The sequence below is a fragment of the Coffea eugenioides genome, chromosome 7 (genome assembly GCF_003713205.1).
Source record: "Coffea eugenioides isolate CCC68of chromosome 7, Ceug_1.0, whole genome shotgun sequence".
Classification (NCBI taxonomy): domain Eukaryota; kingdom Viridiplantae; phylum Streptophyta; class Magnoliopsida; order Gentianales; family Rubiaceae; genus Coffea; species Coffea eugenioides.
This window is the reverse complement of record NC_040041.1, coordinates 9,786,359-9,799,448: the sequence shown is the minus strand read 5'-3', so window position 1 is coordinate 9,799,448 and position 13,090 is coordinate 9,786,359. Positions and strand designations below refer to the sequence as shown.

At 34.3% G+C, this 13,090-nt stretch overlaps 1 protein-coding gene across 1 annotated transcript; it reads right to left on the bottom strand.

Annotated features, from left to right (window-relative positions):
- Positions 1-6,088: 6,088 nt before the first annotated feature.
- LOC113776826 (cytochrome P450 81E8-like) lies at positions 6,089-9,806 on the bottom strand. Its single transcript, XM_027321883.1, has 2 exons — positions 8,919-9,806; positions 6,089-6,709 (listed from the first exon to the last, which is right to left on the bottom strand). Exons 1-2 carry the CDS (start codon positions 9,804-9,806, stop codon positions 6,089-6,091), a joined length of 1,509 nt encoding a protein of 502 aa, XP_027177684.1.
- Between the last annotated feature and the right edge of the window lie 3,284 nt (positions 9,807-13,090).

The window sequence follows — 13,090 nt, the reverse complement described above, 5'->3', positions numbered from 1 at the left end:
TATATATTTTCTAAGAGGGGTTATCTATTTATTGTCCTTTATTTCTGAAAAAGAAAAAAAAAAGAGAAAGTAAATAAAAATTGTTCTACTCCAATGATTCATGTACCGAGTAACCGGGGGTTGGCATCAACAAATGTCGACATTCGCGTAAAAAGGTACTTGAATTAAGAGTATGCATAGCAACTTGAATAAGTGAAATATTGAGTAACCGGGGATCTTCACCTAAAAGTGTCGATTTTCGCGTAAAAAGGCATTCTCACTATTTAAGTAAAATTTGTGTGAATAAATCCCTCTTAGTTATAGAATTTTGAGAAAAAGATGATTATAGGAGGAGGAAAGCTATAAATTGACTATGTGATTCGCTTATTTGTAAAATTAAGTTAGGGTAAGAGATTAAGTTTAACTTGTTGAATTTAGGGTATAATTATCTTTCCTTTACTTGATATTATGAGTATTTAGTGTAAATTGAATAATTGTATAATGATTATTTTCCAAGTCTTGAGGAATTAAATTGGACAAAGTGCATATATTGTTTCACCTCTTGAATCATTGCATTTGATTATGTGTGAATTGCTTGAGGACAAGCAATGATTTAAGTGTGGGGGAGTTTGATAAGTGACTAATTTACGTAATAATTGTATGACATTTTATATTATTTTTAGTCACTTTGGTTATATTATTGGAAGAATATGAATCATTTTGGCTATAATTGGTGAATAAATGTTTTTAAGTGATTAAATGAGGTTTTTATCACTTTTTTACTTGGATTTTGTGTATTTTGACAGTTTTGACACATTTTCGTATTTCGGCTATAACTTGAGTTACAATGATCGGATTGGGATGATTCTTGAACCCATTTGAAGATAAGAGATAGATCTACAACTTTGGTGAAGACATCTAAATCCAGTTTGAAGGTTTTCCAGGTCAAAATGCCGAATTACAATAGCAAATTTCTACTGGTCGAAACTGGAACAGGGCAATGAGTAGGTAAGGGTATTTCAGTCATTTCTCAGCCTACACAGATCCAAATGAGGTGATTCTTGATGCATTGGAAAGCTAACTCAAAGGGCTACAAGTTTAATGTTTTGGTCAAGAGCTAAATCAGCTTTTATCATCAAGAAAAGATCGGTTGAAGTTGGGCCAAAAACAGAGCAAGTGATCCACACTCGGATCCACTATTCATCCGAACCCTCGGTTGTTTCTGGGTTAGTGGATCCGAGCTCGGATCCATACGGATCCGAGGTACTGTAGCAGCTCGGATCACTGGTCAGAAAAGGCTGCTCTGTACGCGTAAAACTCAATTTCACCTCCACCAACTCACATTGGATGCTAGACATGTGAGAAACATTCCCAGCTGTAAAAGGGAGATGTAATCCTCATTTCTTGACCACCTTTCATCATTAAATAGCCAAATTCATTGCAAAAAAGGAGATGGGGAGTTCATAGCAGAAAAATATAGAGTGAGCTACGGGAGAAAGCTTGAAGCTGCAGAAATGTAGCTCTTTCATCTCCCTAGTGTTAGTTTAGCTTAGTATAGAGTAGTGTAGCTTTTCCATTCTTGTTTATTATCTAGATTAGGATGAAGATGGAGGATGAAGAAGGCAAGGAAGAAAGCTCATGTGACGAGGGTTGTATTCCTTCCAAACTCTTTATCTTTGTATTTGATTCCAAGTTTAGTTAATATACAAGTTCTGGATTTTGTGTTTATTATGTGTTTCTAAAGTTTATACCTTGGGTTTGGTTGAACTTTCTATGATTGTTAGTGCTTATTATTTGGCTATTTGACTGCTATGATTTGAGCAAGTTATTTAGCATTTTAGCTCTTTAAATCATGATTAATCTGGTACCATTGATTGTGATGATCTAAGGTGTTGTTTCTGCAATGAAAATTGAGATTTAACACTAGTTCAAGAAGTGCTAAACATAGGGAGTACACTCACGAAAGTAGAGGTGCACTTATGTGGTTTTTAGTGATTCATTTCATGTAATTTCATTGAAGAAATGAACTTGTAGCTAATTTCATAACCATGAGAATAGGTATGGATTAGTTATAAGTATAATTGATTCACTACGAAAGTAGGATTCAAATGCATAAGGAAATTACACCATACTAGCCTAGATGTAGTACTCAATGATCCAAATATAACACTTGCATGAGTAGTTAGGGATACCACAACCTAAGGAGCTTTCATTTGTTATTTTGTATAATTTCAGTAGGTTTAATTTGTTATAATTCATTGATAGTCTAAATAATAGAGAAGCTTTAGTAGTACCGGTAATTGCAATCTTCCTTGTGGGATCGACCCTTAATACCCTATACTCGCTCACGATTCGTATACTTGCGATAAATCGCGTGTGGGGTATTTAGGAGTTTATAAATGTAAAACTTGATTAGGATGAGCTTAATTGTATATGTATACTCCGCGCACGTCACAACTAACTTGTAATTTTCACTTGCAAGAGTAGTAAGGAATTCCAAAATCCTAAGAGCTTTTTAAAATCATTTTTGTTACTTTTATTTTATGTTTGGAGTGTAGATTTAATTTCTTATATTTGTGACAGTCTAAATAATAAAGAAATTTAAAAACTAACGGTAATTGACAATTTTCTCTGTGGGATCAATACCTAATATTCTTTACTCAATAAACAATCTATATATTTGTAGAAAACGGGGTATTTATATTTTATTAAAATTTGGTGCATGATAGAATATTTTCGAGAACCATAAAGCGTGGTAGTTATGGTGGTGTATTCATAGTTGAGGTATTTCCCGGCAAGGGAATGAGGCCTATTAGCAAAAATAATGTTGTTTTTCTTGAAGCATTCTTCGACAGTAGCCGATGAAGATATTACAACCACAAGTTGATTACCAAACCTTAGCGAAAATATTGGACCATATTTATCAGATAGGTGCTTCAGGGTTTTGTGCGGTGGTTGTTTTGCCAGATGAAGATGGCCTACTATTGGCAAGGAATGAGGACTTGGTGGCAGGGTTTTTCTCTGTCGTTGTTTGTGAAAAAGGAGGAGCGATAGGGTAAAGCTAAAGAGAAGAAAGAACAATAACGAAACGTTGCTGAAGAAATTTTGTTCCATGGCTCTCTTTTTCCTATAAGTGAAGTTTTGTGTGGGGACTATTTATATGCATTGTATAATGTCCATTTCCATCTTTTAGAGAGGTGCTGATAGGGATTGGTTTACTTTTTTTTGTCTTTTTCTTTTGTAAGTGAAGAATTTTAAATCTAGAATCTCCTACTTACATTTTCTTCCATTTTACCGTCCATCCAACCCTTTCTCAGGAATTGATATACTTGATGGCACCAATATACATGCAAATTTTATCTTTTACAACTGCACATTTCATTATTATTAATACAATCAAGAGTGGCAAGGTTTTGCAATGCTATTAAAATGCAAGGTAATCGTGTATGTGTATGTGTTTGCCTCTGTGTGTGTGTGTGTGTATTTGTAGTTTCCTATGGTGCAATCACTTGATGATTCGTGTGGAACAAGAAGCAGCCCGATAGATATAATATTTGTGATTCATAAATGATGTTTTGGAGATAAGGCAGCTTAGGATGATCTTGTTCTTCTAATAAATGGTTTTGACCAATGGTTTTATCTAGGTCGGCTCTAGCGCTTTTCAGGTCTTGAGGATGATTAAGCAGAACAGACATAGCCCACTCTACTGTGATGGCTAAAGTGTTTGATCCTGCAGTTAGTAGCAACTTAGCACATTATTGTGGAAACCATGTTAGACTGGAAGTTGAAGGGGTGTATGAAAATTGCAAGCTCAAACTTGCCCAAAAAAAAAATTTTCAAGCTCAAACTATCACCAATTTGTAGTTTGCATCTTAAAAACTTAATGTGCAACATACGTCTCTAATTTATTGATGACCAATAAAAATGTGGAAGCTATTTTTTGAATAACAAGATTTTAGCAGTCCTAAATGGATAACAATATTTTTTTTAAAAAGCCATAAATTAGGGATAGGAAAGTCTTTTCCTTAGAACATAAGATAGAGCAATTCATTAATTGTTAAAATTAATTGAACAATGCGCAATAAAGTGATAATATGAAATACTGAAGTTCTTAAGATTGGTAGTTCATGTACACAGTGCAAATTAATTCAAGTTGAAAAAGATTTAGTCTAGAGATAGTGGTGGCACAAGTTCTAAAATTGCACGTTAACCTATACATCACATTTAACCTTACAATTTCTAAAATTTCTATATATTTTTTATTTCTTTAAATTGTATAATTTAATTTTTTTTCTTAATCCTTCACATTTAAGAACATTGTTTTTGGACCTTTAGTGTATTCAACTAATCTCCTAATTTTGTAGATGTAATTGAATCTTGTGTAAGTAATAGGAGAGAATAGCATCTCATTAGCATCATGGACAACAACATGCTTTACATTTTACTTTGACTTGCTTCATAGTCTTACAAGATGGCCACCAGCTAACTTTAGCTAATTTCAAGCAAATATTAGTCTTCATATCAAAATCGAATAAGTCCATAGGTGTGTATAGTTATACATTGAGTAACTCAATGTAATATCCACTGGCATGAAAGAGTCAAAAAGTTTGTGAAAACAAGCTTCAAGTTGCTCTACCACTTGCATAGCTGAAATCAGGATCCATGAGGCAAGATCCGCGAGTTATGCCTCAGGTACCCAGGTCGCATATCCAGTTGATTGCAGGTTTTGCACTTTTTGACTAACCTTCGACTTTGCTCTATTTTTTAATCAACTTGGACTGCAATTTTCTTGATCATGGAAGCCAAACTAGCTCTTATACCAAGAATGAAAGTTGAAACCTTTGAGTTAACTTTTCAATGCATCAAGAATCAAGTTATTTGGAACTCTATAGACTTAGAAGCAACCAAAGTACCCCTAATGGTTAGAACCCTATTTCAAATTTTGCAGCAGAAATGTAATGCTATATTTCAACTTTTTGACCATGAAAACGCATGAATTGGATTTGGATATCTCACAAAAAATATAGGCCTACATCTTAGCTTTAAATAATTCAAGGATCATTTTAATCTAATACTTGTAGTTAAAGTTATAACTAAAATACTAGAAGGTGTCATAGTTATCAATTTTTTCTTCCTTGAACTTGATTGCATTTCATGAATATTATACACTTCATGTTCACTTGATATCACTTCAAAATCATCAAGGGCCATCCAAATATTTTGTCACTTCATTCTAATTGATGATTGAATAATTAAAACTTATAAAAACATGAAGTTTAAACCACTTAATTGCATAAAAATGTAACGTTTCTCACTTAAACCACAAATTTTCACTAGAAGCCTAATTATTTAGCTATTAAAATGAAGAAAACACACCAAAAACTAAATAGTAAAACATACTAAAATCATGCAACGTAAACAGTTATCCATTACTCAAGTGGCTGGCTTGCATTAACTCATCCTGATTGTGATAACCCTTGATAACCACAATGGAAATCCCGGTCGGGTCTATTATTCCTCGTGGTGGTTTGCTAAGTAGATTTATATTAATTGAATAATAAAAAGCTTTTAATTTTAGAAGTTTTTATTGGATTTATTCTTCTCACTTTTTAGTTATACATGCACTCGCAATTTCTATAGGATTAATTGCAATATGCACTCTTTAACTATATTCGAATCTCTATTTTGGTTTTTGAACTTTAATTTGGGATACTTTAGTCCCTGAAGTATACAACCCGTCTCACTTTAGTTCCTAAATTACGAAATTTGTCTTACTTTAGTTCTTAATTCCATCAACGATTTTAAATAAGTAGGACAAATTTTATATTTTAGGGACTATAGTGTCCCTTTTTAAAATTAAAGGACCAAAAGAAAAATGCAAGTATAATTGAAGAGTACAAAGTGGAACTAATCCATTTCCATATAACACAATCTTTTTATTTCTTTCATATTCTATATCGATCCATCTGCATTTTTTTTTAATTGGGACCAATCTTTATCCTTTGGTCATGCATTAACATACATATTATCTGCTACAACTAAAATAGTGTTACAAGTTAAAAAGTCAAAATAGACGTACGGCCACTTATTTCTATTTGAGCAAATGCCATCAAATCCCAGCAAGAAATTTGACCATGGATTCACGAGGCTTGCAAATTGCCTCCAACGGCGAGGCTTTAGACATTGTAATACCTGTACCTTCAGACAAGTCTACCAACTCATTGCTGATCCTCTCCCATTCAAAGCACTGAATTAATGATCCCAGAGTCAATCCCACCAGCCGATTGGCGAGGCCAGCGCCAGGACATTTCCTCCTACCAAGACCAAATGGTATGAACTTATGCTTGTATGCATCATTTTCCAAGCCTAAGAACCTTTCTGGCTTGAAACTCTCAGGGTCATCCCACAGCTGAGGATCCCTATGAATAGCCCAAGCATTTACAATCAATATAGTTGTAGAGGGTATGGTGTAGTTTCCAATGGTGCAATCACTTGATGATGCACGTGGAAGAAGAATCGGAGTGGCTGGAAGTAATCTTTGTGATTCATAGATGATGCTTTGGAGATAAGGCAGCTTAGGCAGATCTTCTTCTTCCACCAAACGATTTTGACCAATGTTTTTATCTAGCTCAGCTCTAGCCCTTTCCAGCTCTTTAGGATGGTTGAGCAGAAGAGACATAGTCCACTCTATTGTTGAAGATGAAGTCTCTGATCCAGCAGCCAGTAGAATCTTGGCACACCAGTATTAAAATCAAGTTAAGACTTTTGGAAAAGGAAAAAAAAATGCAATTTTACTTGTCAATATTTGGGGTCGAACTAAACTGATGCTCAATGTATCAGTGTTGCTTAATTGGTCAAGAGCTTGGACTGCATTAACTCATCCCAATTTTGGTAGCAATTAGTAGAAAGATTAGTGGCTAAATTCCACTTTGGAGCCTTACACTATGGATGCACTTCCACTTTTAGCCCTTAAATTTCATTTTTGGATAATTTACCCCATAAAATATGAAATTCATTCTACTTTAGTTCTTAAACTTCATATTTGGAAACCTTAAATCCATCTCACTTTACTCCTCAAACTTTGAGCATCACTTGCCTACTATTCCATTAGTTTTGAAAATTTTGTTGGGTAGGTCTTATACTCTAGGGGGCAAAGTATCTGAAAATGAAGCTTAAGGACTAAAGTGAATAAATTTCATATTTTAGGAAGTAACTTATTCAAAAAATGAAGTCTAAAGTTTAAACAGCATACGTCTATAATTTAAGAGTCTTAAGTAGAATTTAATCAAGAATAATTTGTTGAAGTATCCAGACTTAGTTTAGTTTTACATTGTCCTACAAGTAACAGCGAGAGTGTTTGAATAGCAATATTTTTTCTAAATATTATTTTACTTGTATCACAATTACAATTTCAATTAATTTTTTATTTTCTCAACAACCTTTTTATCTCACATACATCACATCATAAAAAGTATTATAATAATTATTCCAAGTCATATTTCATATAATCTCCTATCTAAATGAGGTAAAGATAGAAGGATTCAAGGCATGAGGTTGGTGACAAGTGAGACTACTCTAAGTATTGCCGTGATGAAGTGCACTAAGAAAATTGATAAATGGTAAATCATAACACCAGATTTTAATAATAGTAAGTATTTTCTCACCTTTTTTTTAAACATTTTTTTTAAAAATAGTGTTGTATTTTTGTAATATATCTATGTGTGTACATCAACAAGTATAAGATATTTATTACATTTCTTTTTTATGAAATATTTGAAGGAACACCAAAAATTTGGATATTCAAGAAAAGGTTTTGCCTACCTATGCACTATGCAGTTCATTTATAAGAGAAAATGATGTGCCACTTACATGCTTCTTTTTCACATTTTCATTTTGAGTTTATTCCACTATGCGCTTTTTAAAGTTTTGATCAATGATACGCTTAGTACATTCCAAATGGTTCTCAATTTGGCTAAATCGTTGCTGATACGAGCAAAAGCAGCAGAAATCCATGAAAGGAACCATCATGCTTCAGCTTGAAATGCAATTTCATCTTAAAACGCTAATTATAACTATTAAAATCTAAGAGATTATACAGATCAATACTCTTTAACATTAGGGATCAACATTATAAAGTCACATTAGGGATTATATAGATCAATATTCTTAAACATTAGGGATCAAAAATTTTCACAATCACATTTGTTTGATCCAAATAATAACCTATTTAATATATATAGGCCAAATATTGGGGATCATAAATATTCAAATCTAAGCGATTACATAGATCAATACTCTTAAGCATTAGGGATCAAAATTATAAACTCAAAATTTTTTACTAGCGCCTATTTGATTTTAACCGTTAACTATTGTAGTTTTCCACTAATTGTGCTAAATTCGAAGAAAATCAAAAATTTTGACAATCATATTTGTTTGATCTAAATAATAAGAACCTGTTTAACATATAGCCCAAACATTAGGGATCAAAATTATATTTCTCCCTTCTGTTAATTTATTTCATTTGATAAATATCACTATATTAGGGAAAGGATTGAGTTAGGTGATAAGGTAAGAGAAATTATAAGTAAGAGGTTCTGGGTTTAAAATCTCTCACTTATCAAAAAAATTAAAAAAGAAAAAAGGTACCACTATATCATCATCAGGGCGTATTCAAACACAAAAAATTTCAAGCAGCATATCATGCAAATTAAAACTTTAAAGTGAAAGGTGATATAAACATTGAAGAGTGCATGATAAATAAGGATAAAAGTAGTATATAGCTGCTCAAACTTAGGATTGTTGAGTGGTGGAAAGGACTGTGTCACAATCCTATGTAAATGTGATTTTTCATGATCATTTCCAAATTTGGGTTTGAATCTTTCTTTTTTAGAAAGTGCATGGAGTGACATTAAGCACTGATCTGTATTAAATCTACGTACCAGTACAAAACCTTTGATGATATCATCCGAAAAGAATTCAGGTTCCAATTCTTGCATGGACTGCAATATTTCCATAATCGTCCTCCTTCCATCCCCAGTTGGAGAAGTTCGCTGTTCGTCTAGCAGACGTTGCAAGAACTCATCAGATTTTTTCTGAAATGCAATCATTCTATTCTCCAGATTCTGATAACCAAACCATCTCAGAATTGGAAAATAATCCACTGGACTCAAAATCGCCAGCTCAAACATTTCCCGAACAATGTCCCGAAATTGCAAAGCCTCCTTGTTGTCTTCCACTTCATATCCATAATACCGCTTTCCGGAAAACATTGTCATTATATTGTTAATGGTCATCTCCATCATCTGGGATCGTATCTCCACTCTTGCAAAATTCTGGGATGATTTTTTGTATAGATTTTTCACTAGTAACTTGGTTTCATCCTGTCGATTTGCCGAAAACATGTTAAGGCGAGTTCCTGAGAAGAGTTCCATAGTAGAGATCCTTCGAAGTCTTTTCCAGAGAGGACCATAGGGGGCAGTAGCTATAGTGGTACCGTCGTAGTTGAGGTACTTCGAACCAAGTCCAGAAGGCCTGTTCGCGAAAACAATGCCATTTTTGGTTAAGCATTCTTCGACAATAGCAGGTGAAGATGTTATAACCGCAAGTTGATTACCAAACCTTAGGGAAAATATTGGACCATATTTATCAGAAAGGTGCTTAAAGGTTTTGTGCAGTGGTGGTTTTAGCAAATGAAGATGGCCTAAGATTGGCAAGGAAGGAGGGCTTGATGGCAGAGATTTTTTCTGCCTTTTTTTGTGTAAAAGGAGCAGTGGAAGAATTAAGGTTAAGAACAATATGGCAATGTTGCTCAACAAATTTTGTTCCATGGCTCTCTTTTTCTTGTTAGAGGAGCTTTTCTTCGTGTAGCTAGATTTATGTGCATTGTCTTTCACACTTTTCCATCTTATATAGAGTTGAAACACACAGGGATTTAATAGAGAGTTGATTTCAAATCAAGCTCATTTATGTTCAACTTGAGTCGAGCTTGTAAGTTAATTTACATGAGCCAAACTCAAAATTAAAGTCAAACTAATTTGCCAAACTTGGACCATATTTTGTAAAATACACCTAACTCATTTAAAATCACCTAACAAAGTAAAATATATACTAGTCACTAGACGTCGTTTTTGTGTGGTATGGAATAGCAATGAATGAATTAAAAGCAAATTTGGTGGGACGAACGGACTTCACAAAGTTTCATAACAACTGGAGTTAACTTATTTCACCTCCTCCTGCACAATTTAGTAACAAAATTTAACTTATTTCGCCTCCTCTTTAATCATTACAAAATGCCTAAAAAGCTCACAAATTTTTTTAAAAAATTAAACCATTAGATCAAATACTCATATCTAATAATACGTCTTGTAAAATATTAAAGTACATATACTAAAATAGTGTTGCAACTATACACTTGTTGTCCTTAAAAAGAGTGGAATAGAAATTGGCCCAGAAATTGAGTGGGTAGAGAATCCAAAGCCACAAATTATGACGCTCGTTGAAAACTCAATCTAGGCACCTTGTATTTTAGTAAATTTTTTTTATAGATAAGCTAAAAATTATTCCAAAGTATAATCAGTACAATAAAGCTAATAGACGGGGTGGTATTAGTCAAATAAACAAAGAGACCTGCAGATTGTATTTTAGCAAATGCGATATCATATCCCAGCGAGAACTTTAATCATGGCTTGGCAAGGGCGCTGCGGATTGCCTCTGATGTAGGGCTGGGCAGCTCGGTCAAAAACTTGACTCGAACCTGGGTTGATCGAGTTCAAGTGACTCGATAAGTCGAGTTCGAGTATCCAAAAGCAATACTCGAAAGTTTGTTGAGCCTTATCGTTTTAAATTTTAATTCTTTAATATATTATTATTATAAAATTACCCTTATACCCAAAAGAATGGTTAAATTTACAAAATGTTTCAAGTCGTATAAAATTTTTTAAAGGGTAATAATATCTTTTCGTTCAAAAATTGTCAAGAAAATGAAATTTTCTAACTCGAACTCGATAAGGCTCTCAATGATCAAATCCATGTGAGTCGAGCTCGAGATCTGTAAGCAATGTATCGAAGTCGAACTTGATTTCCAATAATACTACTCGCTTGAGATCGAGCTCGAGTTCAAGTTCGAGCATCCTTTTTGCTTGTCAAGTCGAGCTCGAGTATGACGATACTCGAGTTCGATTCGATTTGATTACATCCCTACTCTAATGGTAAGACTTTAGGCACACTGAGACCTGTACCAACTATTGAGTCGTTCTCTCTGCCATAGTCGAGATCGATTCGATTTGATTACATCCCTATTCTAATGGCAAGGCTTTAGGCATACTGAGCCCTGTACCAACTATTGAGTCGTTCTCTCCCAAATAGTTTTAGAGGGCATTTTGTAGTTTTCCAATGGTGCAATCACTTGATGATTCTCGTGGAAAGAGGAGTGGACCAGCTGGATATAATCTTTGCGATTCATAAATGATGCTTTGTAGGTAAGGCAGGTTCGGAAGATCTTGATCTTCTATTAAAAGGTTTTGACCAATGGTTTCATCTAGCTCAGCTCTAGCCTTTTGCAACTCTTGAGGGTGGTTAAGAAGAAGAGACATAGCCCACTCTATTGTCCGTGGCCGCAGCCAAGAAATTTTGAGCACAATGGCAATCAAGCAAGTTACTACCTCCGTTCTAATTATTTAGTCATATTTTAAAAATCCAATTTTTTAAAAATAGTGACTTGATTGTGATGTTTGTGTTTCTCTTTTCAATTTTATCCTCACAAATTCAAAATTTAAATTTGAATAATAACATGCATATGATTAGAAATAAGGGTTATATTAGAAAAAGATACTAAAAAGTGTTTTGACTTTTTTAACATAACAAATATTTTGAAACATCCCAAAATGGAAAGTATGACACTTTCAATGGGACGGAGGGAGTAAATTTGATGAACTCAAATTGCATTTTGATTTTTTGATTTCCATAGATCATATTTTCAAGAATGAAGAATGTGTGTGTACATTTTGCTACCTTTGGAAGTAAAAAAAAAAAAATTAGTATATGACCTTTTGCTCATTTTGTAGCAAAATTTTTATTGCAGACCGGAACTAAACACTAAGTTGCATGTAGAGCTGTTAAGTCAATCGAGTAACTCGAAAGCTCGTTAGAGCTCGGCTCGTTAAGGCTCGAGCTCGGCTCGTTAATTTTGGTTAACGAGTCGAGCTCGAGCTCGAAACATGCTCGTTTAGTTAACGAGCCGAGCTTACTCGGCTCGTTAGATACTCGACTAGCTCGTTAGAGCTCGTTAATGAAGGGCATATTTGTCATTTTAGAAATTAAAATTATAAAAATTAAAAATTATAGGTTTTTATTAAGGTTAATTTGCACGAGCTCGAGCTCGAGCTCGTGAAACTCGACTCGTTTGTGATAAACGAGTCGAGCTAGAGCTCGAGCTCGAATCACATGTACATTTAATGAGTCGAGTTCGAACACATTTTAAAGCTCGTTTTCCTAACGAGCTCGAGTCAAGCTCGGCTCGAATTAAACTCGAGTCGAGCTCGGCAACCAAATACTCGGCTCGACTCGGCTCGATTAACAGCTCTAGTTGCATGCTATGAAAGTGAGTCCAACATGAATGCCACCAGTGAGGCCCGTCGTAATCTATATGAAATAATCTATTGGTCGACGACAGAATCTTTCTGAGAGTCTCCAACACCCAGCTCAACTGATAAGGGTCATGATTGGCAAACGAGAGTTTTTTTTTGTCAAGTTTTTCTCTTATAAGTTTAACAACTTTACTACAGTAATCTTAAAATACTTTTCAAAATTTTTAAAATTCACACCTTAAAATACTCATAAATACAAAAAAAAAAAAACATCATTCTTTCTATTCTTCTTCTTCATCACCTATCTCAACCTACCATTGTGCCGCCAACTACCTTTTAGTTTCTTTCTTTCTCTCCTCTCTCTTCCTCTCCTCCTTCCTCCCTCCCTTCCCTCCTCCCCTCTCCTCTCACCCCCTCTCCACTCTCACCTCTCTCCCTCCCCTCACCATCCAAGGGGAGGGAAAAGGTGGAAGATGAGAGTGAGGAGAGGAGTAGAGGAGAGGGGACGAGGAGAAAGAAGGAATGAA